We start from the raw sequence: 27,674 nt of genomic DNA, 5'->3' as shown, positions 1-27,674 counted from the left end.
ATTATAGACATTTAATCTGAGTTTTCAAATTAGCACACTGCATACAAATTATACTTTTTTTTTTTCTTATATGTTATGTGTTCAACTGGTTTGATGCAAATAATGAGATGATCACGTGCAGGGGAAAAAAAACAACCATATTTTTTGGGGGGTAAAAAATGTCGCAATGTTTTCATTTAATTGGACAACAAGTTTTTAGCGCAGTTCAACTACCACACCTGAGAGCAGGTTGGGTGAAGAGAAGAAAGGCAGACGACTCCACCCCCTCCGCTCCCGTCCTGTGTTGAGAAATGTGCTGAGATACTCATCGGTGGGATTCATCCAAATCCAGCCCGTTTCTACCGCTCCGACACTGGACCGCAACAACAGCGTTTAAACTGTAAGTGAACACATTAATATGTATTCTTATAGATCGGATAATAACGCCAAGTTGTTCGGATTTACCAGATTTAATAGTTTTTTTAATGTGGAAAGTTTGGATATGCGCAATTGCGCACGGACGGATTGTACAAACTTGACAGCGTTTAGCGCAGTCGTTGTGGAGTGAGTAAAAGTTGTCCGACTGTGCGACAGTGTAGCGACTAAAAAGTTTCGGCTTCAACGACGAGAAACTTTTGGATATTAAAGGTTTTATGTGTTCTTTTCGCTCCTATGTCTGTTGTGTTTTGCTTTAAGATAACGTCTATTCAAATCATAACGATCCAATCTCAACTCACTGTTCCTTTGTTGTCTTAGCCTCCTTCTATATCTGTGCCATGACTGTTTTTTTTTGTTTTTTTGTTTGTCGTAGGCTGGCAGATACCTGAGTTTTGTCTGTGCCTTTTCAGCTAGAAAGAACTTCCTCTGTCTTCCATCAGCAGGAAGAGAAGACAGGCTGAACAAACCTCGTCATGAACTGGGCATTCCTCCAGGGCCTCCTCAGTGGGGTGAACAAGTACTCCACAGCCTTCGGCCGAGTCTGGCTATCCATCGTTTTCCTCTTCAGGGTCATGGTGTTTGTGGTGGCAGCAGAGAAAGTATGGGGTGACGAACAGAAAGACTTCAAATGCAACACGGCTCAGCCAGGGTGCCACAATGTCTGCTACGACCACTTCTTCCCTGTCTCCCATGTGCGCCTGTGGGCCCTGCAGCTCATCTTCGTCACCTGCCCCTCTCTCCTGGTGGTAATGCATGTAGCCTATAGGGAGGACAGGGAACGGAAAAACCGGCTCAAGTACGGCGAAAACTGTCGCCGTCTGTACCAGAACACCGGCAAGAAACGGGGAGGCCTGTGGTGGACCTATGTCCTTACTTTGGTCTTCAAAATAGGTGTTGACGCCACCTTCGTCTACCTCCTCTACCACATCTACGAGGGCTACGACTTCCCCTCACTCATCAAGTGCGAGCAGAAGCCCTGTCCCAACAAGGTGGACTGCTTCATCGCTCGGCCCACTGAGAAACGAATCTTCACCCTGTTCATGGTGGTCACCAGCCTGGTCTGCATCCTCCTCTCGATTTTCGAAATCGTCTACCTGGTGGGCAAACGATGCCGCGAATGTTTCACAGCAGTCCACCACAATCACCACTCCATGACCAACACAATGTCCAGCGGAAGCAACTTGATGGAGTCAAACACTCTAAAGCTGACAGGCAAAAACACCCCTGAAACACCTGCACCTTCATACAGCGTTGCCATATCTTGAGAACAAAGGCAAAGACTTCATGAAAAGACATGATAAAGGAAATGTGCCTCTCCTCACTGTACAGGCACTTCCTTGAAAGACACATTAGCAGAGATTTGTCTGCTCTGATACTGAGCTACAATTTATGTAGTTCCTTCCTGTTTAAGTGACCACGAGTCATATGTGTCATTGATCTGGAATGTGCTGTTGTTGGTTCGGGACAGAATATTTACAGAGTTTTTATTACAAATGAAGTTCTATGGCCCTTGCACAGAAACAAAATAAATGTGGTACCGTGTGTGATCTGGCCTTGATTCCAATTACAAGAGTCACCATGGTTTGGAGGGGTAGGTTTTTTTTCTTTTTTTTTTTTTTTTTTTTTTTTTTTACAAACATGTGGTTTTCTGTGTAAGATTTTCCCTCTGCTCGGTACCCGACCTCCACATGTTTGGTTCAGACCGTTCAGCGTCTTTTCCCTTCACTCACACACTCATATCTTACCCTGTCAGTACTGTAATTTACATAATTTATCAAAAGGTTTGTGCTGTTGTGCATGTTACTGTTTTAAATGGCTTTTTTCCAGAGGCAGAAGAGAGCAATGACGTTCAAATGCAGTGTTGTAAACACAGCTGTTAATAGCATCAGGATGTGCATATTCCACAGTGTTGAGGGTGCAGTGTGACTGCAATGTTGTTAATATTATTTTTCATTAAAGTTCATTTTCATGTTTTGAACATTTGTTTTGAGGTTTTTTCTTCATCGTTACGCTCATGCAGTTAGCGCTGTACTCTACAGAAGTATTGTAACTGTTCTATGTAAAATAATATGTAAAGGAGTCTAAGGTAAACCAGCCAAAGGATTTGTTTATTCTGTGCGAATTGTGCAGTTTGGCAAAGATCTCAGACCTTCTTCTTAAAATGTTTCCATGTGTTTCATACAGTCCTCCCACTCACTGGTACTGTGTTGCTAGGAGCAGAACCCTCATTGTTTGGGTTGATTGGTACTTTGAGAAGGGCAGAGGTGGAGTCTCCCACTCCTCTGCTCGATTCATCCGTGCTGACGTGCGCGGATCCACCCAGCGTAGGAATTTGGCGGTCCGTGCAGCGTCTGAATGGATGTTTCCAAGTATTTACACTTCAACGTATGATAGAGAAAATATGCAGTGAGAGTACAAGAACATATCTTGTTGAAATAAGCCGTGCAGGCATTTTTTGATGGTTTTGAGATAACTGCCTCTGAAACTTCTCTGAGGGGGTAACTGAGGTGGCAGCATTATGAATGATCTTGAACAAAGTGTCTTACAACAAACAATGAAAGGATAGTCGGAACCATGAATGTCTATTTCGGTAGACAGTTGTTCCAATGAAATCTATTAACAACTGAGGTCTGTGGATTATCACAGCAACCAGGGCACTGTTTCGGGAAAGACAAGTTGCTGCTGGAAAGTCATTTTTCACCTCCGCTGTAATGTCTGAATGGTGGGATATCATGAGGTGGAAATGGAAAAACCTTTTGTGTGTGTGATTTGAGAGTCATCCCATCCATTTGTACACAGTAAGGGTAGACGTTTCCTTTCTCTGGTTGCCAACATTTTTTTTTTATGTGTAACTGGCTCTGAAGAGTATGGATTATGTCCAGTTTTCTTTCTGTTAGTCCAGCCCTGATGGGTGGTTCTTTAAATAGGACAACAATCACTCCCATAAAAGACCCTCCCAGCTCTTTATGGGTAGTATTTCTCTCTATTCTCCGGTACAATTCCTCTCTTTCACAGTACCAGTGGTGAAAAGTGAAGTGTTTTTTCTGTTGTTTTAGTCATGTTAAGGCAGGCAGAGGTTGGGTCACAATGAATTCCTCAGGTGTGTCTCCAGGCAAACTGCCTGGACCAGTTCCTCTAGAGCTAAGAGGCAACTTTTGTCTCCTGAGTACAGATGTCGTTCATATGCTTAAACTTTATCCCGTAGATGAATTTCCTGAAAAGCACAGCTGCACTTGATACTTCTAACAAAATCCTGAGAGTTTTAGCTCATAGCTGCCAGACTTCGAGATGAAGTGTTCCTTTTAGAGAAGCCAGCACTATGGCATCCCTTTGTAGTGTTACTTTTCACTCTTGATATTGAACAAATGTAGCCTTTGATAGCATTACAAGTGTTTAGTATTTGTACAAAGGTTGAAAATATGAAGCTGGTTTCATTATTTGTAGGGTACCCATGATTTAGCCTGGTACCAGACAACTGAATTACTGTCCACATCTGAAGTAAAAACAAAACAACAATTCAGCTCGATTTTTAGCAAGGTTTATAATACATGCATGTCACATCTCAACAGTTCTCATATGGGCTTGGTTGTGACAAACCTATTGAGAAATTGTAGGTGACTGTACTGAGAAATTCTTAGAAACCTGACTTGACTTGACTAGTGATGTCTGAACAAGTCTGATGTTCTTTTATGTAATGTAAACACATGATCCAACAGCTCTACAAGAACTGGCAAGCTCTGGGACTGAGGTTACATTCTGATCACTCTGATATTTTATATTCTTTACAACACCGCTAAGCTGGGCACAACAGAACAGTCACCATAGCTGTGGTTGTGAAGTTATCTGGATGGGAGAGTGGATATAAAAGCCACAGTGAGGACAAGTTTCTAAAAGCTGGAAGTTCATGAAGTGCGACAGCGTAATCTGAGTAGAGCTCAGTTTTTAAAAGAATAAAGGAAACACAATACATCTATTTGGGTGCTACAGAAAGCAACAGAATAAGAAAGAAATGGCACAGGAACAAGGAAATGTATTATTTCTCTGTCTAACAATTTAACTCATGTCATCATGACCTCCTCCCCACTAGTCACGTTAAAGAAAAATGCTGCCCAGCTTAATACTTTGAAACCTGCAACAATAAGTGAGGACCTGCACAACAAAAAAATGCATTCACCTCAGGGTGTGTCTGCCTCATACATATACTGTTTGAACCACCCACACGCACATTAATCCAGGTCCTTCCTGGAAACACTTTTTAATTAGTACCAACAATCCTTGAGAAGTTGTTCTGCCTCATTTAGGAGAATTAATCTGCCGGAGATACTGTAACTTGAGTTCTTTGCCTGTTTGCGTGTAGGGAAATACATCTTTTTAAATCCATAAATCCCACTGTAGAATAACACTAAACTGTCCTGCAGTTTTCTACAAGGACCCCTGGTGGTCCCCATGTTGCCAACCCTAGACATGAACAATGTGTGGGTTTAAAACCCAGGGCTGTTATTGGTTATCTGGTTCCAGACTTCATTGTTCATGTGTTGGTCCATCTCCAAATTCTCTCCTGGTGATAACTGTTATGCTGTTGTGTTTTTTTTTACACCTAACATTGGCATGCAAGTGAGAGAGACACAGAGAGAGAGAGAGAGAGAGAGAGAGGGGGGAACATCTGAGGCAACTCCAGTCTTTCTTCTTTAACCACACCCACAAGAGCGCATTTCTCAACATTGCGCTTCTCTACCTGTCGACGGGAGCTAAATCTGTGCATTACAGGACTAAAACGACATTAAAGCAGCAATAAATCCGCTGGAAATAAACGTGATCGCGTCCCTTTCAAGTAACAATGGACTAACACTTCTTTTGGTAAGTGAAAAACTCACTGTGATGAACTGTTGATGTGTCTGAGATTAGTTAAGCTACGTATATTTCGCGTTTCTGCCAATTGGAGAGCAGTCCTTCCAAAATGTGTTGCTTCGTTGACTTTTATACGGCAGTCTATAACATGATCGTTTATCACTGGTGATTGCAGAAGGGCCATATGTCGCTAAAGAGTCAAACATGTCCAGAAAATATGTCCAAATTACTCATAGAGGCTGTGCGTAAAAGGCTGTTTTTTGTTCCAGACAGTCCCAGACACATTCAGATGACTGAAGTCTGCTTTTCATGTCACAGAGACGCAACAGAAGAATAAATATATTTACTTTCTGCCTCCATAAATATTCGTATCAAAGTTTTGAAGCAGAGATGTTGGTTTTCATATGCATATATACACTCTGGGTGTGTTAGTAACGTCGGTCCGACTTGTTTCTTTCATGAACAGTTTGGCTGGAGGCCCACTCCTATAACTGTGTTATTGTTACCAGTTGGGTTGATAAATGAGACCTGTAGGAGCTGTTCTTATATTATATCATCTTTGGAAGATAAATTATCTGATTTAAAGGTTCTTTGTTATTTAAAGCCACCTGGAGTCAGTGAGACACGACTCAGATGTTAACAGTGAGTGAAAGCAGAGTGTTTGGCAGATAATGAAAACCTGTTCACCTACTCTTCATTCTGCCACATGCAGGTCTGAAGATAAACTCCTAACAGCAAAAGAAGAATATTTGACTGCCAGCCAAGGACATGGACTGGAAGACCTTTCAAGCCCTCCTTAGTGGGGTGAACAAATACTCCACAGCGTTCGGGAGGGTATGGCTGTCTGTGGTGTTTGTGTTCAGAGTGATGGTGTACGTGGTGGCAGCAGAGAGAGTATGGGGCGATGAGCAGAAGGACTTCGATTGCAACACCAAGCAGCCCGGCTGCGCCAACGTGTGCTATGACCACTTCTTTCCCATCTCCCACATCCGCCTGTGGGCCTTGCAGCTCATCTTCGTCACCTGCCCATCCTTCATGGTGGTCATGCACGTGGCGTACCGTGATGACCGCGAGCGCAAGTACAAAGCCAGGCATGGTGACAACAGCAAGCTGTACAACAACACAGGCAAGAAACATGGTGGCTTGTGGTGGACCTATCTCATCAGCCTTTTTGTAAAAACGGGTATCGAGGTAGCCTTCCTCTACATCCTCCACCACGTCTACGACAGCTTCTACCTACCAAGACTAGTTAAGTGTGAGGTGTTGCCTTGCCCCAACCAGGTGGACTGCTACATCGGTCACCCCACAGAGAAGAAGGTCTTCACCTACTTCATGGTTGGAGCTTCGGCCCTCTGCATCGTTCTGAACATCTGCGAGATCATTTATCTAATCTCTAAACGCATTGTTCGATGTGCAAACAAGATAAAAAGGCGCAGTCGCCAAAGGGTTGCACATCAAGACAACTACAACGATGATCCTTTTAACAACTGCAATGTACCGATGCTGAAGCAGGACATTAAGGAAAAGGAAAGGCCCCCATCCTTCAAATCTGCATACAGGCCATCTGGACTCAAACTTGAAGAGAAGATAAGGGCCTCTGCTCCTAATCTGTTAATGGCTTCGTGATTGAAAAAGGAAGCGGAAATCAAGCTGAAGATCAAGATATCAGCTGTGCTTGGGCTAGAACCCAAAACAAACGTCAGAAAAAAAGACTCCAAACTATAAGCCAAACTACAGTATGTGTCAGACCCTGGAAGTTGACTCATCAGTACTGGATTCTTCCTGTGGGCCCCTGTGTCTACATCTAAGACTCTTTCTGAGCGCCTGAACTTTGGTTTCCAAGTCAACATCCACAATATTTACAAGTCAACTTGAGCCAAATTGATTTGCTAATAATATGTGGGTTTCTTTTTTTCAATACAATAAAAGACTGTGTACCTTTTCAAGCCTTCACCACATTGAAACATTCCTGTGAGGTTTCTCAATTTTTTTTATTTTTTTTTGTCACGGGAGAGGAAGGAAATGAAACACAGCACACAAGAAGAGCGGACACACCTGGTAGAGGTATTCACCCTTTCTGTCGGTGTGTACAGTTGTGCCAGGGCATACTGTTGTTGCTGAATGTTAGAGGCACATTTCAGTGATCTGTTTTATTTAAATATCATAGCTCCATCTTCACAATTTGCTGTCCTGATGACCCAAAGTCACTGAAGAACAATTGTGAACGCTCAAAATTTAAGAGTTGTGGCTAAGTAATACTTGAAGGTTTGCAAACTGTCCTAAGGTTGTTGTTTTTTTACTGCATTTATTTTTTCAGATAAAATGTATTACTACGACAACATGCATATATCATTGATATATTTCTTCATCTAAAGCCTTGGTGGGCATATGCTTGGTCTCAGGTTTATCCTGCACAACCACACGTTGTACATAGACATGCCTGTGTTTTGACTTGCTTGTACACCAAGTCGCCTCATCCAAGAACACTGTTGATTTAAATAAGGCGAAAGGAATGCTGCTGTTTAATTCTGTGTTGTTCGAGCTGGAGCATAACGAAGAAGGTGGGAGGAAGGTTAGAGAAAGAGATGGACTTTTTCTGAGTCCCTAATCGTCCACTGTGGACATCAGGTGGAAATGTATCCTCTGCACTTGTTCTTTATATTGTAATTTTGTATGAATTTAAATGTATTAAATTTATTGAATATGTGTTTATGTTTGGTGATTTATCAGTATGGGCCGCGATTGATACTAAGTGGAACAAATGTTGCCATCTGTTTATCATCATATCATCTCGATCATTATCAAGGTGTGGAATATTTCCATTGCTGTTGACTCGTAACTAAGTTTCTTACGTTAACCATTGTCAGTCTTGACAAACAGCATTAATCATTTGAATGTGCTGTGAGTCATCATGACTTGTTTTTTCTGTCTCTGATAAACATGATGTGTGTCTAAGTATCAATGAGGCTGTAAGAATCTCAGTGTGCCTGTCAGACTTGTCAGTCAAGTTTTTTTTACAAGGTGTGGCAAACAAACGTTTATTTAAAAAGATTTCCAGAAGACACCATGGAGATTGTAAAAGATTCGCTCCATGAGTAATGAGGTCCATTTTTTTGCTAAAATGTGTAGAACTGACAGGGATGACACAAACAAAGTTCGATATAACTGATAGAAGAAACAACATTTTTTCTATACAATGTTGTTTACTGTATAAGACTAGGTTTCAGGGCCTTCAGAGATTTATTACATGGCAGTAAATTTTAGTTAGTGACACATTTCATTTAGGAAATAGTTTTTATTTTTAAATCTCACAATCTTGCTGGATATATACATGTTGAATTTTAAGACAAGCATTTAGAAATAAATAAAAACACAAAGTAAAACTAGAAATGCTACATATTAAAATTTAAATTAAAATAATAATAAAATAAAAAAATCAGTGGAATACAGCACATCAACATTTAACCTGTACAATGCCTAAGTTCCTAAAGACTGACTGTTTCCGTAGATGCTCCCTGTGTAGATAATTCATTCATGATAGAAGTCAAAACAACACTTGTGTCTCTGTCTGACATCAACAGTGAGTTTATTCATCCCTAGGACATCTTTACTAGTTAATTTATTATTAGAAAAGTCTGTGATTCACTTAAGCTTACCCACTGACCAAAAAGTAACATAAGCACAATATTAAAGAAACCGATGAAGGCTTTTGATAGGTGGGATCTGTATGATCAGACTGATTTTAAGGCACTGTTCCAGCTATGCTATCATGTAGTGAACATCTAATCAACAGATATTTTATTCTAAAAACAGAAGGAGGGGTCACTACCACTCACATATTAAAATAATAATCTCATAACGGCAGAGGATAAATCAAAATCAAATAACATACAGGAAATCATGGCTCCGGGTTTCGTGATTATGCTGTAGTGTGGTCTGTGAAAGAGCCCTCTGGTGGACTTTACAGTTTGCAGGTTGCCTGAGCCACTTTGGAGCTCGTCTTTCTGTTGAGGGTACGACAAATGAAAGCTCCAGCATCCATCAGCTTCGAGAGGTCCACTCCCTGAGATGAGAAGTTACACTTCAGTGAGATTACATCGTACACAATAATTCAAACGACAAGCTAAATTATCATACATTCATTCATGAAACAGCAGTTTTTCCTCAAGGAAGTTTTTAGAAAAGGTAAATTAATAAATAAAAAGAATGAATACACCAGTTTCTGTTTACTTAAATTACTACTCCAAATGTTGGAATAGTAATTTAAGTAAAGAATAGTGATTAGAAAAGCAGCACACTTTCATTCCTGCATGTTACGGGCATTACTGTACACTGAACCTGTTAAATTTTAGTTCTGCTCAGATTTTGATGCTTAGCTTCTGATTTCTTATATTCTTATTTTACTGTTGCTCAAAGGGGTCTTTGTCTCCCTCTCTTCCCCTTCAATTGTCAGTTTGGATGAACCATCATACAGGGTTTTGTTATCCATGTACAGAACTTCTTTTGCAAACCTTTTTGTAAAGAGGATTCTCTACATCCTAAAAGCATGAAAGACCTTTCAAAAATATAGATATACAATAGTCCTCTAAGCCATCTGACTGTACTGAAAGAAGTTTTCGTGGCAGGCGATTACAAACTTTTGAACAACACTGTGAGTAAACACAAAAGCAAGAGCATCATCTTTAATCTCTACTTTAAAGAAACTAAAGACAGTGAACATAAAGTGTGACTTCTTACTGTTTGAATCCCAAGTCCATGCAGCATATAGACTACATCTTCAGTGGCAACATTCCCAGAAGCTCCCTGGGCATATGGACAGCCGCCCAGTCCTGCTACTGACGAGTCTACCACACTGATTCCCATCTGCAAAACAAAAGGAAATCTTTACTTTGAAACTCAGAGATAACAGTGCATTGACAACAGATAACATACCTGTATCACACATTTGCATTATTCAAAGATGTTTTTAGATAAAATAACCAGAACCAAGTCTTACCTGCAAGGCCACAAGGATGTTAGCCAAGGCCTGGCCGTAGGTATCGTGACAATGCACTGCCAAAGCTTTGACTGGCACCTCTTGGCTCACCGCCTCCAGCATTTCAGTCATGCTGCCTGGTGTCCCCACTCCAATAGTATCACCGAGGGAGATCTCATAGCAGCCCATGGAGTACAGACGCTTAGCTACCTGCAAGATAAGAGACGAAGCTTGAGCTGGTTGCATGAGGCGTGTATTTTTGGAGGATGATAAACAGATACGGCAGCTTGTTTAAACATCCATCAAGCGAGAACTCACGTGTGCGACTTTTTCAGGTGCCACCTTGCCTTCATACGGACATCCGAGGACACATGACACATAACTGTGGTGACAGGAAACAGATGAAAGTCAAAAAATAATCTATAATTACAACGATTTATACATTTGTTGACAGTCAAGAGGAAGCCAGTAACCGTACCCTCTAACTGGAACACCGGCCTCTTTGGCTGCTTTCATAACCTCGTCAAAGCGTTGTAAACTCTCTTCCACTGAGCAGTTTATGTTCTTCTTACTGAACAGCTCAGACGCAGCACCAAATATGGCTACCTCTGAAGCTCCTGCCTTCACCTGTAGTGAGTAAGAGTAAGGAAATAAAGATCAGGAAATGGAGAGACATTTTCAGCAGCCTGTTTAATATATTTGAGAAATGCATGCAAAAGATGTTTCACTAACACAACTGTGCCGGATCAGTTCTGTCTGTGGATTGTGCTATAGACATACATCAGGTTTTTTTTTTTTCCTGTTGTTCTTATTGTGTTTCAAAAACATCTTTAGCTGTTAGACAGAGGTACACCTTTAAGACCAGATGTCACATTTGTTTTAATTTTGTACTCCTTTATTTCAGCCGTGACAGCCACCATGCATTCTGTCACAGTTTCTATGAATGGCCTTCCTTCTTTGCCAAGATTTAGGGATACACAAACACAAGCTGCTGTAGCTCAGCACCAGTGTATATGGCTCCGATTGTAAGATTCAAACTAAGTACTTTAGTGTCCATCAAATTGGGAAAGTTTGTCCGGAAGGTTTATCGATTCTTTAACTATTGCAACAAACTCAAAACTAAACACTTTTTTTTTTTGGAGTTTGGCCTCTGCAGTTAGGTTGAAGTTTAACTAAGCTTTTTCTGATTCTGAATCTGCCAATCCAAGCAGGATGAAAATGACAATTTCCAACGTCAATTTTATGTTTTCAGGCATGCAAACATATTTTCAGTAGTGTACTTTCCTACTTGTCACCATCAAATGTCAGATGTTTTGAAAAAAACTACTAAGCATGATCAGAAAATGAGAACAAGAATAAGAAAATGCTGATTTTGTTCAAATGACTGCGGAAATGGCCTGCAGGCTGCTTCATAAGCTGACTGGACCTTCGGTATAAGAAGCTGTATGTCTATATAGGTTTTGGGAGAGTGTGTTGGATTATGATGCTTGACACTTACAGCAGCTTGGAAACCTTTGAGGTTCGGGGTGAGGACCGGGTAAGACACACCTGGTTTCCTAGAGATCCCCTTCATCACTTCCACCTGGTCAGCCATCTAACAAAACAAAACAATAGTAGAGGGGTGGAGAAAACACATCACACCTGCAGTTTCTGTACTGCTCTCAGTGGGGTGGGTCAACAATTTCCATACGAGCTTTGGCAGGGGCGGAGCAAACTCACCTGTGGAACCCATTTTGGAGATACAAAGCTGGTGGCCTCGATGACAGTCAGCCCTGACTGTGACAACATGTCAATCAGGTGAATCTTTGTCTCGGCTGGGACGATGGTCTGAGGGTGGAAGCAGTAAAAGAAAAACAAGATGAGCATCACTTGAAAAACACACAGACACAATTGCATGACTGAGATTGTTTCACCTGGTTACACAACACATGAGCTATGCACCTGCACTGTCAACACTGATGCACTGAGCAGTGTCAGATTTAGTCATTTCCTGGTTGTAAAACCTTTTTCATCCCTTACCTTTTCATTTTGAAGGCCATCTCTGGGTCCAACCTCCACTATTTTAACCTTTTCTGGAAGAGCTTGACTTGCTCGTACACCAGCCTACACAAACACAAACACAAACACAAACACATGCATATATTAAAAACACCTGGCCTGTTCAGCCTGATAAGGAGCCGACTTCCTTGATGGCAAATAAACGCTCTGTCCATTTGGCGCACAGCTGAACCTGCACAGTGCGACCTGCCGGGAGATTAAGGCGCAATAAAACTCACTGTTTGGACCTTTGGCGCGGAGCTGAACGCCAGGTATTGTTGACCCATGGCTGAGCTTAAAGTGCTTCTGTTGACAAGCCTCATGACAGCCGCCATGTTGGTCCAGCCTCCAGTCTGACGTCACTTCTTCCCCGGCAGGAGGAGACGTCACAGGTTATAAAAGTACCGCAGGGGCGCCACCTGTGGGCTGTGAACTGAAACATCACCCTGAGATCAGTCCACTCTGTGAGATATGGAGGTATTTTCTTTGCAGGAATTTAATATATTCATTAGTGTGTTTTCATTAGTGTGCAATAATAATAATAATAATAATAATGATAATAATAATGATAATAATAATAATAATAATAATAATAATAATAATAATGATAATGATAATGATAATGATAATAATAATAATAATAATAATAATGGTAATAATAATACATTTTATTTCATAGGCGCCTTCCTGTCAACCAAGGACACCTTACAATGAATGAGAGTAGACAGCAAATAACAGAAACAAACAAAAAGAACCATAAAAGTATACCAAATTACAAGAATACAACATTAAAAACTGGTTAAAATAGGACAATGCGGATGGAATAGGTAATTTTAAACAGGTTGGGTTCAAATGCAGACTTAAATTGTTAGAGTGACTTGATGTTCCTTATGTCAGGGGGTAAAGAGTTTCAGAGCTGGGGAGCAGAGTGGCTGAAAGCTGTGCTCCCCATGGTGGTGAGACGGGCGGAGGTGACAGTCAGGTGAATGGAGGAGGAAGATCTGAGGGAGCGAGGGGGGAGCAGCATCATGGAGAAGATGGATATGTGAATCATTGTGTTTTTATTGTCTTAAAATTATCCCTACAGTAGTATTTTTGTAGCTCAGAACAGGCAAACTCTTAACTGATTAAGATATGACCTTTAGGAATTGATATGAATTCAACAGCCAGACAGAGTTTTTCCTACATGTTTGGAAGGAGAGGGTGAGATGTGGGAGAGTATTCATTTGGTAAATCCTACACACTGGACCTTTAAGATATTAAAAGATCTTTTATGCAGTAACCATTTTAGTAGGGTAAACGCAGGTGTTTCCAGAGATACTAACTGAGGTTCATATCTGTTTGACCTGAATGGAACTGAACCTTAATTAATATCATTGGTAACACCAGTGTCTACCTTGTTGTTTAATGTTAAAATGGCTGCTGTGCAAAGGGTGGTGCAATGGTTAGCACTGTCGCCTCAGACAGCAAGAAGGTTCCCAGTTCGAACCTCGGCCTTTAGTTGTTGAGTTTGCATATTCTCTCTAGGTACTCCTTCCTCCCACAGTCCAAAGAGATTCATAAGTTAATTGGTGAGTCTAAATCACCCGTAGGTGTGAATATAAATGTAAATATCCAGGGTGTACCCTGCCTCTCATCACCCAAAGTCAGCTGGGATAGGCTCCAGCCCCACCATGACCCCTAGGATAAGCGGTTACAGATAATGGATGGATGGATAGCTGCTGTGAAAAAGGTCTTATGGAATCTATTACCACATACAGTAACCTCTGTGTACGCAGGAAAGGAAAGAGTTTCTTCCCATAGGCCGTCACTCTGGTGAAACACCAGTCACACAGTGTCAAGAACAATCCCTGTGCATTACCCCTGTGGCTTAATGTTTACCTGTCAAGCTTGTCGTCTTTATTTTTAGATATATTTATATCTGTGTGTGTACATTGAGATCAACATGAAACCAGAGTCACATTTCTTGTATGTGCACAAATATCTGGCCAATAAATGTGATTCTGATTGTGAAACTATCTTAAAATCCTACATAATAATACATAATCGACTAATGTTCTTTAATACTTTGCTAACATTGATCCCACTCCTCTTTACAAATGGTCAACATGACAAAAAGCTGTCTTTTAAAGATGTCATTCTATATTCTGAATGCAAGGATGCCAAAATTAATTTCTTTACAAATGTTTTGATTGGATCTTTTGATATACATCTTGGTATTTGATCAAATGTCTAAAATGATGTAAAAACAACACAATTTAAAAGTTTAAAGTTTTGTATTTTGAAAACACACAATATGCCTTTATTTTATTGCATTTTCAATTCAATGTATTAATGCCCTCAATATAATTTCCTTTTATAAGATATGATTGTACTTTCAGTTTACACTGAAAAAGACACGGGGGGTAAGAGAGACAAACAAAGATGTATAAAAATATCTTTAATGTGTCCAAAAGTTTAAAAAAACAAACAACGAACAAATAAATTATAATTGGCTTCATATCATAGTGCATATCATAATCATAAAAAGCACTGCAATTGTGAGACATTGAAAAAAAAGGTCTGCTCTTGACTTTAGCAGTTATATTATTTCTGTCCTCGTCACTTTGTTTTGAAATGCCAGCAGAGTCCCGAAAAGTAGCAAAGCTGTTCTTCCATGCATATAAAAAAAAACATATCTTTGAAAGAGTTATCATATAACTATAAATGGAGGAAAGCAAACACTGAATATGCATGCTTTGGATACTGCATATCTTTATGAAGCTTAACAAATCATTCCATTTTATCACAAAGTCCACATTCTCATTGAAAGTAAAGATGTAAAGATTAACCAGCTTGATTTGACTAGTAGACAAGTAATATATAATAAATGTGTGTATTTACATCACTGGATCACATATTTTATGCATAAATTCTCTTGCATGGCTTCAACACACACACGCTTTGGTTCTTTTTCACTGCAGCTCCTCGTCACTGTCGTCCACTTGCTGGATAATGAGGTCGGCCCCCGAGTCTTCAGCCAGGTCGTCGTCATCGGTTACCATCCAGCTCCTCTTGGAGTCCCCCTCCTCTTCCCCATCCACCCCCAATAACAGGGCCGGCTCCTCATTGGTCCCCTCTAGACTGTCCATGGGAATGTCGTCGCAACCCACTTCTTGGATGCATGCGGTGCACATGCGGTAGCGTCGTGTGCCCTCACACACCACATGCCCAGTGTCCTCCGTCACCTGACACTTACACTTCCTGCACACCAGCTTCCTTGCTTGGTGGATCTGTGGAGATGTGTATATGCAAAAAATATTAATGTGAATATGTTTGGTTGTGGTTATGTTATTGTTGATGCATCTTTTGTTTTTCAACCCTATGGTCCAGCCTGGAAGCTTTATCACTATTTCTATGTTTCTCAAGCTGTTAAACCAATAACAAATGACAGAACTTGAGTTTGGGTTTCACTTCCTGGTTGTAAATGAACATACCGTCTCAAAATGGCTACGAAGATGCTCCAGGCGAGTGAAGCGTTTATTGCAGGCCTGACAGGGGTACGGCCTCTCCCCGGTGTGACAGCGCAAGTGACGCTTCAGGTCTGCCTTCCTCTTCACCGTGTGTGTACAAAAAGGGCATTTGAAGCGCATTATAGGGTTGGAACCTGCAAAGAGGAAGAGAAACTGTTCAGTGCTTTTCTGTTCCCCGATATCACTATTTCTGGCAACTTTTGATGGCTACATTCATGGTAGGCTGCTTATCATGATGTCATTCCTTTCGTCACTTCCCTAAAGGTAAAAGAACTATAGATTTTTTCACATATAGTCCAACTCACCTTTGTTAAAGTGTCCAATAACACCCACAATAGGTGGCAGAGTAGCATACAGCTCCTCTGCTTTTTCAGCCTTTTGTGTCCTCGCCTCCTGGATGTCCAAGTCTTCATGCTGGTTGGTGCGAGTGCTGTTGGTTGCTCTCCTCTTGCTTCCCCCTCTTACTCGCCGGCGCTCTGACCCTGGCAAGGTGTATAGAGGATCCTGAGGGTCTTGCAGGTCCTCCGTCTCTATTTTGAGCTCAGCGGCAGGACTGCTTGGGTTAGTCTTCATGGCTGAGGCTGATGCTTCCTGGTCTGAGTCCTTCCCAATAAAGCTGGACTGGGATCTGGAGTTATCCCGGGTCCAGAGCGCCGGCGGTGGGCTGACAGAGCCTTGCTGTTGCTGCTCTGAGGTTTCCTCTCCTGCTCCACTGGTGAAACTGCACGTCTCAGACAAGCTGAGGCAGCGATCACTGTCTTCATCCTTGACACTGATGTCCAAGGAGGATTTGATGAAGTTCTTGCAGTAGTTGATGACATTGTTCATCTGCAAGTAGCTGGCTGCGGACATCACCTCAATCACATTGTGACTGGAGAGGTCAAGCTGACCAGAGTAGATGAAATCCAGGATGACTGTGAAGGTCTCGGGACTGAAGACGTCGAAGGTAGCGTTGACAGAGTCGGACAACCCATCAGGCCCCTGCTGGGACAGCAGCATGCGGAAGTAGCCGCTGCTGGCGAACAAGACGTTGCGGTGGGCCCTGAAGAGCTGGCCCTCCACCAGCACGCTGCAGTCACAGAAAAGCTCCTGGCGCCGCTGCTGGTTCAGCTGCTTCAGTAGGTTGCTTTGGTGAGCCACTGTGATGTCAGCAGTGTTGAACCATCTCTGAGGCTGCCTGCAGGAGACAACATGACAAAAGTCACACTGGAATTGACTTATTCTGCAAGAAGACAACAAATCATAAAAGCCTTGCAGACCTTTTAGACATGACCCTGATTAAACTATCTATATGCATGGGCCTCTAGTCATACAATCTGAAGGAAGGAAACATGCTTCACATGATTCACGGGTCAGCTTACCTTAATAAATGGTTATGCAACAGACACCAAATATTAACTGCAGGTCACATAACAAACACAGCAGTGACACCCCATCGATGTAGCAGTCAATTATCCTCCTGCCTTTGTTTCTGCACTGGACCATCTCCAGCTCCGCAGACGACCCACCCACCCGGACTTCAATCTGCACTGTGATTGGCTGGGGCGAGCCTTCCATCAAAAATCATTTTCTAATGGGCTACACCCGACTCCAGTCAGTCAGAGAGCATCGGGTGACAAAACCCTGTAATCATCGCCGAGGGAAGCAAAAGCGCGCATGAAATCTGTGATGATTCAAACCCAGCAGACTGATGGGAAGAGAAAATAAAACACTGTACCCGGGCATGTCATCCAAAGAGAGGGGGGGAAATGCCGCAACCTCATTTGCAGAATACTTCTATAGTAACCTATTTAGCCATCCTCGTGTAGACTCAGAAATGCACGCATTCATTTTTAATTATGTGATGCTTGCTGACAGGCTCCACAGCGCCCGATAACCCACGGCGCAACGCCCGCCCGCAACACTCTATAGTGCGCCTCATGTCACGCGAAACCACGTCTAACATCTTACCCGAGCTATTCCCCGTTAATTCAGACATCAGCCGACCTACAAAACGATATGAGGAGTGCTGCAGTCCTGCGAGAGGAAAGCGGGCAGCGGCGCACCAGAAGCAGCCCAGTCTGTCCTGGAGCGACGCCCACTTCAGGCTCCAGCCAGCACACAATAGAAAAATAGACACAAACCTCCGGCAAACTGAGCGTGCTGCGAGCTGAGAAATAAATCTATACACATAACGTATCACGCCGGGGATAAGACGCGCTAATACGCCCGTTTTCATCCTCAAGACCACCCCCACTTCTCGCCGGAGGTCCGGAGCGCAAGCGAGCAGCGGGGAGGATTTGCCTACTGCCCCAAACCCAGCGACTCTTTCCCAGGCGTGTGGTGTCGGCAGGACCCGCTTACGCCCCACGCCGTGATACCCCTGACAAAATCCATCGATACTCACTGGTGACTTGATTCACCCGGCGCCCGATAGAGTCTACTCGCCCCCAGGTCCGCCACCATATCCATTTTTAATTTATTTAGCCTTTTTTCTTCCCTTTGCTTTTTTTTCTCGTCCAGGGTCCACAGTCAGGCACTTCCTGCTCAGCCCTAAAGACCGAAACCCGGTTAGAGCGACTGGAGCGCTGTGCTGACGTGGGTGTTTATTAACTGGGTGCCCGAGGGTTCAAGGAGCCATTTAAAGCCCTAGTGCCCCGTTTTGTATGAGAATGGATAATGCTGAATGCTGAATACCCCAGCCTTATAAAACTCACAACAGTTACACAATAATTGTGCAGGGATTTGTAACCTGTCTCTGATAGTCAAAGCCTCTACTGAACAGATCATACTGGTAGATTTCTTTATATTTATGAATGTATTTGTAATGTTGTTGCCCGATTATGATTTCATCATATTTACAGGTGAGCTGGAATATTCATATGGGTTTGTCTCACTAGAGCATTTTAATCTCATAATGTAGTCAAACAAGGCAATCTCCCTTCATTACAACTAATTTCACAATCATTTGAAACAGCACACTTTCATAATAGAGTGGAAATGAACGCTTCAGTTTCCTCAGTAAGAAAATCCATTTATTCTTTCATTGTTATGGCTCACAGATCAATACATTAATAAAGGAAATATCCATTGTTAATCTCAAACATCAACACACAGATCCCAGAAAGACATTTTTTTTTTTTACGTTAGAATAAGAATAAGATAATCATTAGTATAGAACAAATAGAAAATTAAAAACGACTAAACGTAAAGCATTCAGCTCCCCTGGAGGTCTCGTCATTTGTTTATGTGATATGCAAAAATGAGGAAGATGATGGTTTCCTTTGGCCTGGTGATTTAGAAGAGGAACACCAAAAAGGCGGGAGCTGCATCAAGAGGCTGTGCCTTTGGAAAATCCGGTGGGGTTCATGGACTGCCAGCGCCACAGATCCTCACCTACACAAGGACAAAAAAATAATAACAGCAGGGATATTATGAGAAAATATTCTGGAGGACATTCAGATGATGATGATAAAATTTTGCGGCGTGGCGCTGGTGCTTACACATTCTTTCCAGGTCAAATTCGGCCTTCCAGGCCAGTTCACTCTCAGCTAGACGAGGGTCAGCGTAGCATGATGCTATGTCACCTCCCCTACGTGGAGCGATTTTGTAAGGGATCTAGGAGAGAACATGTTAAGCAAAAGATGAATCAACTAAAATGAGGGTGGTTTAACCTCAAATGTGGGAACTAACCCTAACCCCATTCATAGTAAATGTCAGCTCATCCATTCTTAAACACACAGGATAACATGATGTGGTGCGGTTACTGCTCCAAGTCACTTCAATTACTATCAGAAGACACAATACAACTGCTAACACTCAAGACAATTTAGTTTGGAGAGAAAGAAAGAGCTACTCTGTCACTCACCTCTTTCCCTGATGCCTTCTCCATGGCTTTCACCATCTGGAACACAGAGTAACCTGTTCCTGTTCCCAGGTTGTAAACCTACAGACACAGCAATGCGACGTGAACACGCAACAAACCAGAAAATGTGTTTTAAAATCCTTTTTGGTTTGTATTCTTTTCTCACATGTACCTTGCACCCGCAGTCGTCCTTCAGCTTCTTCAAAGCTGCTATGTGTCCTTTCGCAAGATCTACAACGTGGATATAATCTCGCACGCCTAGCAAGAGAAAGAAAACTTTGTTTACAAGACTCATTGATAAAGATGTGCAATGACAGTTTAGTCTCCCCTGAAAGAACAAATTCAATCTGTGCACTGCGGTTAAAAGTCTTCTTCTTCATTACCTGTCCCATCAAGTGTGTCATAGTCATTCCCAAAAACATTGAGAAACTTTCTTCTTCCAATGGCAACCTAAGAGGGAGATAAATTGAGCAAAGAAAACAACACATAGTGGAATATTCATTGCATGGTCTGATCTAGCTGTGTATTAGGCTAACAGCTCATGTACCTGGGCGACATATGGCAGAAGGTTGTTGGGGATACCCTGAGGATCCTCTCCTATCACGCCAGAGGAATGAGCTCCAATTGGGTTGAAATAACGCAGCAGCACTGCATTCCACTCCTGCTCACACAGAAGTAATAATTAAAAACACTGTGTGTGTGTGTGTGTGTGTTAATGCCTTTTTACCTCCTCATACCTACCTTCTCAGCTTTACAGTGATCCTTGATCATCTCCTCAATAAAGTACTTGGTCTTGCCATAGGGGTTGGTGCAGCCACCCACGGGGTGCTGCTCGTCAATGGGGAGTTGCTGAGGGTCTCCGTACACCGTGGCTGAGCTGCTGAAGACCAGATTGTGCACCTTGTGAGCCTGCATCACCTGGGACACATGCAAATGCAAACAAACACGGCACACGCGTACGGTCAGCGGCCAGTGAGATAGCGGTCTAAAGCGCGCACACACACATACACACAGGGGTGAGCACAAACGCTGGCAGACGCGGTGAGCTCCACACATTAAATAATACGAGAGGTGCGGTGTTAGAATTAGCCAATCCAGTATCAAACGAATGCACGCGGTCATGCACTTAGCGGACAAAGATGAAGATTAGTGCAAATGATGATCAGTTCAGAGGGATGACTGAAACGAAGAGTGCAGATTTAATGGAGGACAGATGGTGTCAGATCAGATGACAAAAGTCAAAGCTAACCTCAAGCAGGTTCATAGAAGCGGTGAGGTTGACTCTGTAGTAGCGTAACGGCTGCTCCACTGACTCCCCAACAGCCTTCAGACCAGCAAAGTGCACCACTGCACTGAATGAATGCTGCAACACAGATATACCATATGTAGTCATGTGTGATTTCTTCTTTCTATGACTGAGATTGTATGGTGGCCAGCAAGGATATTTTTGGTACAAAAAGAACACAGTCTATAAAAGTGATTGATTATTTAAACCACCAAAATCTACCAGCATTTACCCAACAAGACATTCATTTTCAGTAAATGAACTGTATTAACTTTCTGACCTTTTTGAAGAGTTTTTCCAAGCCAGGTTGGTCCAAAAGATCGAGTTCATGAAACTCAATGCTGGTGTCCAGGAGCTTCTCTATCCTGTGTATGCTCTCTGGCACATCACCTTCTCCTCCACACACAAAGACACACACACCAGCAAATGACAGCACTAAACAAACACTCTAGGAACAGTCAAGTTCACAATGACGTACAGAGTTATTCATCAGTGTGTGTTTTCCCGTAATGAGGGGCTCACCTCTTACAGCGTTACTGAAGTTATCTACTACAACTGGCTGGTAACCTGCCTCGATGAGCTCCACCACACAGTGACTCCCAATGTAGCCCGCTCCGCCTGTGACCAGCACCTTCTCTGCCATTGTCAGACCTGTCGGATAAAACACAAATGATTTCAAATCCTGTTGTGGTTATTCTATCCAACTTATTTTGCTGTGCTTCCTGATCCAGCAGAATGACTTCAAGGCCAAATCTGCTCCTGAGAAACAGGATACATCTATCTATAAAATCTATTTGGCAGCTTGACAGATATGTGACCTGCCCATATTGTCCCACGTCAGCAGGATCAAGCCTTAACCTGTCAGACCACATAAACCCATTATAGTGCCTGCAAGATAAAGTGTCAGTAAATAGTACTTGTCATTGACTCCAAATAAGGTTTTTGAATATTTTATATATAAAAAATATGATTTTAAACTCAGCAGGCTACATCCTTAACACTCTTCTAATATTCCAATGTACACACAACAAAAACAAATGGATTTATTTCCATATTTAATATCCCATTTAAAGTGATTTTTTAAACACCACTCTCCTCCTGTGCCCCACTGCATCTTTGCAACTCTTTCAACTCAAGTCAAAGTGTAACCCGAGGAACAAAAGTACAACTTCTCTGACAGGCTGTCACAGTGAGAGCACATCGTTGAATGACTGAAGGTGTCAGTGAGAGAGAATACACTTACTAAATGTCCCGAGAAAAGTGTGAGTTGTCGTTCACGGCAGAGTCTCTTGGTAAACCTGGCCAGTGTGTGAAGACCTGAAGAAAGGTGTATCTGTCAGAGTGTTTAATGAAGTTTCCCCTCTCCTGTGGACATCTCTTTACTTCCTGTGAAACGTGGAGCTGTGAAGTTCACGAGTGCTGCTGTAGTCCTGTACTGTTGCCTTTCAAAATAAAAGCACAGACATTCCCAAAGTCGCACCACAACCATACACAGACGGAAAATTCACCTTAAACTTCAACTGTGCCGATAACTATGCGATTTATGATGACAATTACACTAGATAAACACGTGTTAATCTCGGCACAATTCAGCCTTAAGCTTTTATTTTGAAGTATAAAACGGATTCACGTACACATTGTCGGCACCTTTACGTTCTCCCGACGTCTCCGCCGTCGTACGTGAGCGCCTCACATGCCATGACGTCAGACAGCACTGTAATAAAGCCACGCCTGTGACCGTGCACACAGGGAGGTGACTGTGCTGAGCATCCACCGCCGTGAGCGATCCTAAACACACAGGATGGAAACTGGAAAGTGCCACGTTACTGAAAAAAGAAAATCCAAACATTGAACTATTCCACTATCCATCTTAGTTCAACTAGGAAAAACAAACAAAAAAACTCAACCATCAGTATCTGACTTACATGTTTTCATACTTGACATAATGACCATTCATTCAGAAAGTTTGCACATGTATAAGCAAATAAACAATAAGTTATAGTTGGATAGGGTCTGTGATCTTTTCTTCCGATGGATGTTTTATTATTGTGTTCATAATAATTTGTGAAAAAACTGTGCCCCCTAAATCAACCTCACTGAGGCTACACAGGACTTTATCGATAGACACACAAAAAACATATTACATATATACCATTTTTTAAATATTTAGTCTTTAAAAAATACAATTATAGCACTATATCATAACATTTAAAAGATTGAGAGAAAGAAAGCCACCAATCAGAGACCATCTTGAAATGGGGTCACACCAGTCATGATGTCACCATGTTGACTTTCTGATCAATGAGTATTCAAAAGTCATCTTGCACAGCACTCTGTCCACAGACAGACAGATATATAAACACCTAACAAAGTCCTTAAAATTGACTATAGTTCTCATACTTTTTATGAGCACAGGTATCATCGGTAAAATGTGTGAGTATCTGCACACTTAAGGAACTTCTGTAAATAGTTCTCTTACTGTGGTGATCACAAACCTTGTTCTGAATCTCAATTCTGAGGCTGTTCTGTCAATAGTTTCTAATACAGAAACTTCTGATCAACCCATATCAATTTCAGGTTTAAATTTTCAACTTCCAGTCAGTCCTGCACATGTCAGTTTTAAGTCCATTAAGTCCTTGTTGACAAGATCTGTCGACTAACAGATAGACATAAGTCCTTGTTGACAAGATCTGTCGACTAACAGATAGACATATAAACATCTGCCAAAGCACTAAGAATCGCCTCAGTGTTAGTTTTATTGCTTCCAGAATACTAGGAAAATTTAGGCATGATAACACAAACACAGACTGACAAGGTGAAAACAATACCAGCTGTTTCTTGTTCTCTTCTTTTTTGTCTTTTTTGAAAAAAACATTTGCTTCCTTTCCCACGCACCATTCTCCATTTATAGATACAAATACTCATGCCTGACTTCCACAATACTAACAGGAATCAGAAAATGTTTCAAAACCCAGGAATTTCACACAACCCCACAAGATAGAGCACTTGTGTGTCTAGTAACTTTGTACGCTAAATTGTGCATATTAAATATATACTGGGATCATTATGTTCACATAGACAGTTGTTGTTTTCCCTTACGTTTCTATGAAGTGCAGATTTAGAAGGATTCTTTTATATCCTGTGCCATTTCTGAAGCCTGTTTGCCAGTTCTGCCCTGCCCAGAGACACTGGCACATGAAGAAAGGCAGCAGAATTGGGAGGAAAGAAAGATGAGACAGAGTCGGATACCTTAGAGATGAAGAGAGATGAGAGAAGTTTGCTCTCTTCATTCAGTGCAAATGCTGTCTCTTTGTTAGAAAGGACTTGGAGCTGATGAAGAAATCTCAAGGGGGGCAACAAAATGGCAGAATAATTCAGCAGGGGTACATGGTAATAATAACAAAAACCAATCCAAGCATTCAGAAGAGGACAGAGGAGAGGAGACAGGAGGAGACATTTAAAACTCAGAGGAGTAACAACATGTGACAGAGAGAGCAGCAGACAACACGGACTACAACCTCTTTTATGAATTTTATTCAGTTTGCAATAATTTTGCAGTTTCACTTTGGGTCTGTGTGCCTTCAAGTTGTGACATCAAGAAGACATTTGTTTCTGACTTTCTGTGCTGGTGCCGGTCAGCAGCATGACTCAGCTTTGCCTGTGTGTCTATATATGCATGAGTTTATGGCTCCACACTTCCCTTGGGTTGCCTCCCCAGCACCGTGGGTGGCTGAGGCTATGGGAGGAGGGCGAGGGCTGCAAGGAGTGCAACCAACACCTCTGCCCCCAAGTCCCAGATGACTGTCCTGCAGGTCTGGTGCAGGACGAGTGTGGATGCTGTGAACAGTGTGCCAATGTGGAGGGGCAACAGTGTGACCCAGATGGGGCTCAGAAGTTCTACGGCCGCTGTGGAGAGGGCCTGGTCTGCCAGAGGAAAATGCCAAAGAGAGGACACAGGGCTGAGCCAGAGCCCACATGTGTGTGTCAGGCAAAGGGCCCTGTGTGCGGCTCGGATGGGTGGACCTACCCAAACATTTGCCAGATGAGAGAGGCTGCCAGTCGTCGTAATACAACTCTCAAACTCAAAGGAAGAGGGCCCTGCAACTCTGGTTACTGCACTTTTTTTCTTCCATATGTTATCAGTCTAGCAAAGTTAATATTTCTAAGATTTAAGAACAACTTTAGGGGTCCTAGGATTGAACCTTGTGGTACTCCTTTTCTTTTGTTGCAGCTCCCCGCGTCATTCAAGGCCCCAAAAACCTGTCCAACTACACCGGGAATGACGTTGTGTTTGGCTGCGAGGTTTCAGCCTACCCACTTCCAGTCCTGAGCTGGAGGAAGGCAGGAAGTGACAGCTTCCTTCCAGGAGATGATGCTCACATCTCTGTCCAGGTAAGAGCTTTAGTTAGTATGCATCACTGAAAGTTTCATTAACAGTGTATGCTTTTATTGCACTGTGTCCTGTTGTGAGCTTACCATTGTGTAAAAAACATGTTTATGTCATACAAGACAATACTAAGCTGCATTATATTGAATGTTGTATACAGTATTTTTGGAACAAATCAATGTCTTGACCCATAGTATAGAATAAAAGTCACACTATCCCCTGGTCCGATTTTAACAATTTTGCCACAAAAATGGCAAAATAAACAAAAATTAAACATATATTTAATCTTTTCCAAACAAACAAGCTTCTGCTTGAACAGAGCTGTATTCACATTGGAGAATAAACTTTCCTTTTTAACACTCACACAGCAATATGTTGCAGCAATTCACTTGTAAACAGTGCATTGTCTATATCCTTAACTGGCAAGAAACAAAGCTGTTCCACAAGTCTATTGACAATGTTCCTGAAGAAAAGGAATCAATAATTGTGCTAGTGTATCAATAATAACCACAATACAGCAATGATATATGTTATAAAACTTCTCAGAGCACCCATACAAATATCTTACCTTTGAATATATTTATACATACACATTGCATGTCTGTGTATAACCTGTTGAGGTTTAATTCTGTGTTTTTTCAGGCTCGAGGTGGGCCTCAGCGATACACAGTCTCTACCTGGCTTCAGATACAGGGCCTCCATGTCTCTGATACAGGGGTGTACGCTTGCATCTCCCACAATTCCTTGGGAGAAACATCTGCATCAGCACAGCTTACAGTGTTGAGACAAGGTGAGTCTCCATATTGTTCACAACAATAAATGTGATTTTTGTGCTGTAGTAGCTGGAAAGGCATTTCTTTCTTTATTTACTTTGAAAGATACTATGTATTTCTACATGCAAAGTTTCTTATCTGCTCTCCAGTGGTGCTGGAAGATCGTGTTGAGGAGAAACAGGAGCACTTTGATCATCTGGAAGAAGAAAGTGATGAACAGCTGGCATCTGGAGATTACCTGGGATTCGTTTAATTCAGTTTATATTGCCAGACAACAAGGAGCCCTGAGGAAAAAATATCTTTAAACTAGCATAATAGATCAGCTAACATACTTTGGGGATGACATTTGTTGTGAGAGAAATGGCTCTTAAACATCACATCTGCTTTTATTCACTGTGTTACTGTACCATTGCACACAATATATCACTTGTTAATTGCTGTGTATGATTATAATAAACTGAATAACAACAACCTCTTGCACATTGGTATGTTCTTCTTAAGGAAGATTTGAATGCTGTTTTAAATTACAGCATGGACACCACATCACAAACTGGGAAGGAAAACTCTTCAAAACATTTAATTTGACACAAATGATACAAAAAACAAAAACACTGCAAATCACTCTTAATGTAAAGCCTTTATCACTTCCTCCTACTTTCACCACTCCACCCAGGAAACATAGACTACAGTACATTCATCCATTGAGCAAAAAAAAAAAAAAAAAAAAAAAAAAAAAAAGAGTAATGGATGGAGCGAGAGAAAGGGTGTGACCATCCACAGGGTCTCCATCTGATCTCTTCATCTCTCTCCACCTGAGTGCCAGTTAATCCTCCCCTCATCCCCCAACTCCCAGCTGGATACACGGGCTCCTTCTGAATGGCAAGCTGCATTAACGGTGAGGAACTTTCCCCCGCTGTCTGTTAGTCAAAGCTGATTGGAGATTACGGGCCTGCGGCGAAAACACAGCCCTCCATCTCATCTCAAATCACTTTCCACCCCTTTATCTCTCCTTCTTCTCTTCATTTCTTTATCTTCTTAATCCCAACTCTCCTCCTTTTCAATGTCATCAACTTTTGCTTGCCACTACATTTTTACCCCTATTCTGTGTTCTTTTTTTTGACATCTGAATGACAAGAAAGAAGAGGAGGAAGGAGGAGGGGGATAGCTTCCCCTCCTGAGTGGAGCCAGAATGATGTCATGGGGGCATTTGTCCTCCTGGTGTGGAGGCTTCCCTTCCCCTGCTAATTACCTTGTACAAACTCGAATCTGATATGGCGGATATGAGGCCCAAATACAATTATTGTGGGCTAACAAAGAGATATTGAGATTCAGGGAATGAGGGAGAGACCGCAAGTGTGATAGAAGGAAAAGGCACATGCACAGACATGCACACACACACACACACACACACACCACACATAACAACAACAACGACATGCACGCACACACGCTTGCATACCCACCCCACAAACACACACACACACACAACCACTTGTCCTTCCCCTCCATTCCCTCAGATAGGCTAATGTTATTACTGGGGTAATTATCCTCATTAGTGCCAGCAGCTGTAGAGAGCCCATTGCTTTCTGTTCAAAC

General features: G+C 42.1%; 6 protein-coding genes across 10 annotated transcripts; 3 read left to right on the top strand and 3 right to left on the bottom strand.

The window, feature by feature from the left end:
* The first annotated feature begins 234 nt into the window (after positions 1-234).
* Positions 235-1,690, top strand: gjb10 (gap junction protein beta 10). Of its 3 annotated transcripts, none has more exons than XM_019261313.2 (2): positions 235-379; positions 858-1,690. In XM_019261313.2, the coding sequence occupies exon 2, from the start codon at positions 891-893 to the stop codon at positions 1,680-1,682; it is 792 nt and encodes a 263-aa protein (XP_019116858.1). In that variant the 5' UTR covers positions 235-379; positions 858-890; the 3' UTR covers positions 1,683-1,690. The 3 variants fall into 3 exon arrangements, with proteins under 3 accessions (XP_019116858.1, XP_010729595.1, XP_010729594.1); XM_010731293.3 differs by having other exon boundaries at positions 237-379; positions 828-1,690; XM_010731292.3 differs by having other exon boundaries at positions 238-379; positions 791-1,690.
* A 3,369-nt stretch (positions 1,691-5,059) lies between these two features.
* gjb3 (gap junction protein beta 3) lies at positions 5,060-7,971 on the top strand. Its single transcript, XM_010731291.3, has 2 exons — positions 5,060-5,274; positions 5,978-7,971. Exon 2 carries the CDS (start codon positions 6,034-6,036, stop codon positions 6,889-6,891), a length of 858 nt encoding a protein of 285 aa, XP_010729593.2. The 5' UTR covers positions 5,060-5,274; positions 5,978-6,033; the 3' UTR covers positions 6,892-7,971.
* A 719-nt stretch (positions 7,972-8,690) lies between these two features.
* Positions 8,691-12,665, bottom strand: hmgcl (3-hydroxy-3-methylglutaryl-CoA lyase). The gene is made up of 9 exons (XM_010731290.3): positions 12,517-12,665; positions 12,260-12,343; positions 11,960-12,067; positions 11,739-11,834; positions 10,719-10,867; positions 10,559-10,622; positions 10,262-10,450; positions 10,003-10,128; positions 8,691-9,328 (listed from the first exon to the last, which is right to left on the bottom strand). The coding sequence occupies exons 1-9, from the start codon at positions 12,610-12,612 to the stop codon at positions 9,227-9,229; spliced, it is 1,014 nt and encodes a 337-aa protein (XP_010729592.3). The 5' UTR covers positions 12,613-12,665; the 3' UTR covers positions 8,691-9,226.
* A 1,929-nt stretch (positions 12,666-14,594) lies between these two features.
* On the bottom strand, positions 14,595-18,364 carry zbtb8a (zinc finger and BTB domain containing 8A). Its single transcript, XM_010731320.3, has 4 exons — positions 18,176-18,364; positions 16,095-16,966; positions 15,754-15,923; positions 14,595-15,549 (listed from the first exon to the last, which is right to left on the bottom strand). The coding sequence occupies exons 1-4, from the start codon at positions 18,238-18,240 to the stop codon at positions 15,232-15,234; spliced, it is 1,425 nt and encodes a 474-aa protein (XP_010729622.1). The 5' UTR covers positions 18,241-18,364; the 3' UTR covers positions 14,595-15,231.
* Positions 18,365-18,781: 417 nt separating this feature from the next.
* Positions 18,782-22,322, bottom strand: gale (UDP-galactose-4-epimerase). 3 transcript variants are annotated; one of them, XM_010731289.3, is made up of 11 exons: positions 22,162-22,322; positions 21,441-21,569; positions 21,199-21,308; positions 20,883-20,996; positions 20,375-20,551; positions 20,181-20,294; positions 20,017-20,083; positions 19,806-19,891; positions 19,637-19,714; positions 19,272-19,386; positions 18,782-19,164 (listed from the first exon to the last, which is right to left on the bottom strand). In XM_010731289.3, exons 2-11 carry the CDS (start codon positions 21,559-21,561, stop codon positions 19,100-19,102), a joined length of 1,047 nt encoding a protein of 348 aa, XP_010729591.2. In that variant the 5' UTR covers positions 21,562-21,569; positions 22,162-22,322; the 3' UTR covers positions 18,782-19,099. The 3 variants fall into 3 exon arrangements, with proteins under 3 accessions (XP_010729591.2, XP_010729589.2, XP_019116852.1); XM_010731287.3 differs by having other exon boundaries at positions 21,199-21,314; positions 22,162-22,321; XM_019261307.2 differs by having other exon boundaries at positions 21,199-21,311; positions 22,162-22,321.
* A 1,469-nt stretch (positions 22,323-23,791) lies between these two features.
* Positions 23,792-26,811, top strand: LOC104919328 (kazal-type serine protease inhibitor domain-containing protein 1). Its single transcript, XM_019261308.2, has 4 exons — positions 23,792-25,027; positions 25,150-25,310; positions 25,948-26,095; positions 26,228-26,811. The coding sequence occupies exons 1-4, from the start codon at positions 24,562-24,564 to the stop codon at positions 26,329-26,331; spliced, it is 879 nt and encodes a 292-aa protein (XP_019116853.1). The 5' UTR covers positions 23,792-24,561; the 3' UTR covers positions 26,332-26,811.
* The last annotated feature ends 863 nt before the right edge of the window (positions 26,812-27,674 follow it).

Source organism: Larimichthys crocea, chromosome XXIV (genome assembly GCF_000972845.2).
Source record: "Larimichthys crocea isolate SSNF chromosome XXIV, L_crocea_2.0, whole genome shotgun sequence".
In the NCBI taxonomy this organism is placed as follows: domain Eukaryota; kingdom Metazoa; phylum Chordata; class Actinopteri; family Sciaenidae; genus Larimichthys; species Larimichthys crocea.
This window is presented reverse-complemented; position numbering and strand designations above follow the sequence as displayed.

Excerpts from the sequence above, each read along its gene's own strand:
- gjb10 (XM_019261313.2), top strand. The coding sequence starts at position 891 with ATGAACTGGGCATTCCTCCAGGGCCTCCTCAGTGGGGTGAACAAGTAC.
- zbtb8a (XM_010731320.3), bottom strand. The coding sequence starts at position 18,240 with ATGGATATGGTGGCGGACCTGGGGGCGAGTAGACTCTATCGGGCGCCG. Across the intron at positions 15,924-16,094 it reads TATTGGACACTTTAACAAAG|GTTCCAACCCTATAATGCGC; the intron begins GTGAGTTGGACT and ends TCCTCTTTGCAG. Across the intron at positions 15,550-15,753 it reads TTCGTAGCCATTTTGAGACG|ATCCACCAAGCAAGGAAGCT; the intron begins GTATGTTCATTT and ends ACATCTCCACAG.
- gale (XM_010731287.3), bottom strand. The coding sequence starts at position 21,561 with ATGGCAGAGAAGGTGCTGGTCACAGGCGGAGCGGGCTACATTGGGAGT. Across the intron at positions 19,387-19,636 it reads AGAAGGCATCAGGGAAAGAG|ATCCCTTACAAAATCGCTCC; the intron begins GTGAGTGACAGA and ends GTTCTCTCCTAG. Across the intron at positions 19,165-19,271 it reads ATTTGACCTGGAAAGAATGT|GTGAGGATCTGTGGCGCTGG; the intron begins GTAAGCACCAGC and ends GTCCTTGTGTAG.
- hmgcl (XM_010731290.3), bottom strand. The coding sequence starts at position 12,612 with ATGGCGGCTGTCATGAGGCTTGTCAACAGAAGCACTTTAAGCTCAGCC. Across the intron at positions 10,868-11,738 it reads TCAAAGGTTTCCAAGCTGCT|GTGAAGGCAGGAGCTTCAGA; the intron begins GTAAGTGTCAAG and ends TACTCACTACAG. Across the intron at positions 9,329-10,002 it reads ATGGACTTGGGATTCAAACA|GGAGTGGACCTCTCGAAGCT; the intron begins GTAAGAAGTCAC and ends TTCTCATCTCAG.
- LOC104919328 (XM_019261308.2), top strand. The coding sequence starts at position 24,562 with ATGACTCAGCTTTGCCTGTGTGTCTATATATGCATGAGTTTATGGCTC. Across the intron at positions 25,311-25,947 it reads ATGCTCACATCTCTGTCCAG|GCTCGAGGTGGGCCTCAGCG; the intron begins GTAAGAGCTTTA and ends GTGTTTTTTCAG. Across the intron at positions 26,096-26,227 it reads GCTTACAGTGTTGAGACAAG|TGGTGCTGGAAGATCGTGTT; the intron begins GTGAGTCTCCAT and ends TCTGCTCTCCAG.
- gjb3 (XM_010731291.3), top strand. The coding sequence starts at position 6,034 with ATGGACTGGAAGACCTTTCAAGCCCTCCTTAGTGGGGTGAACAAATAC.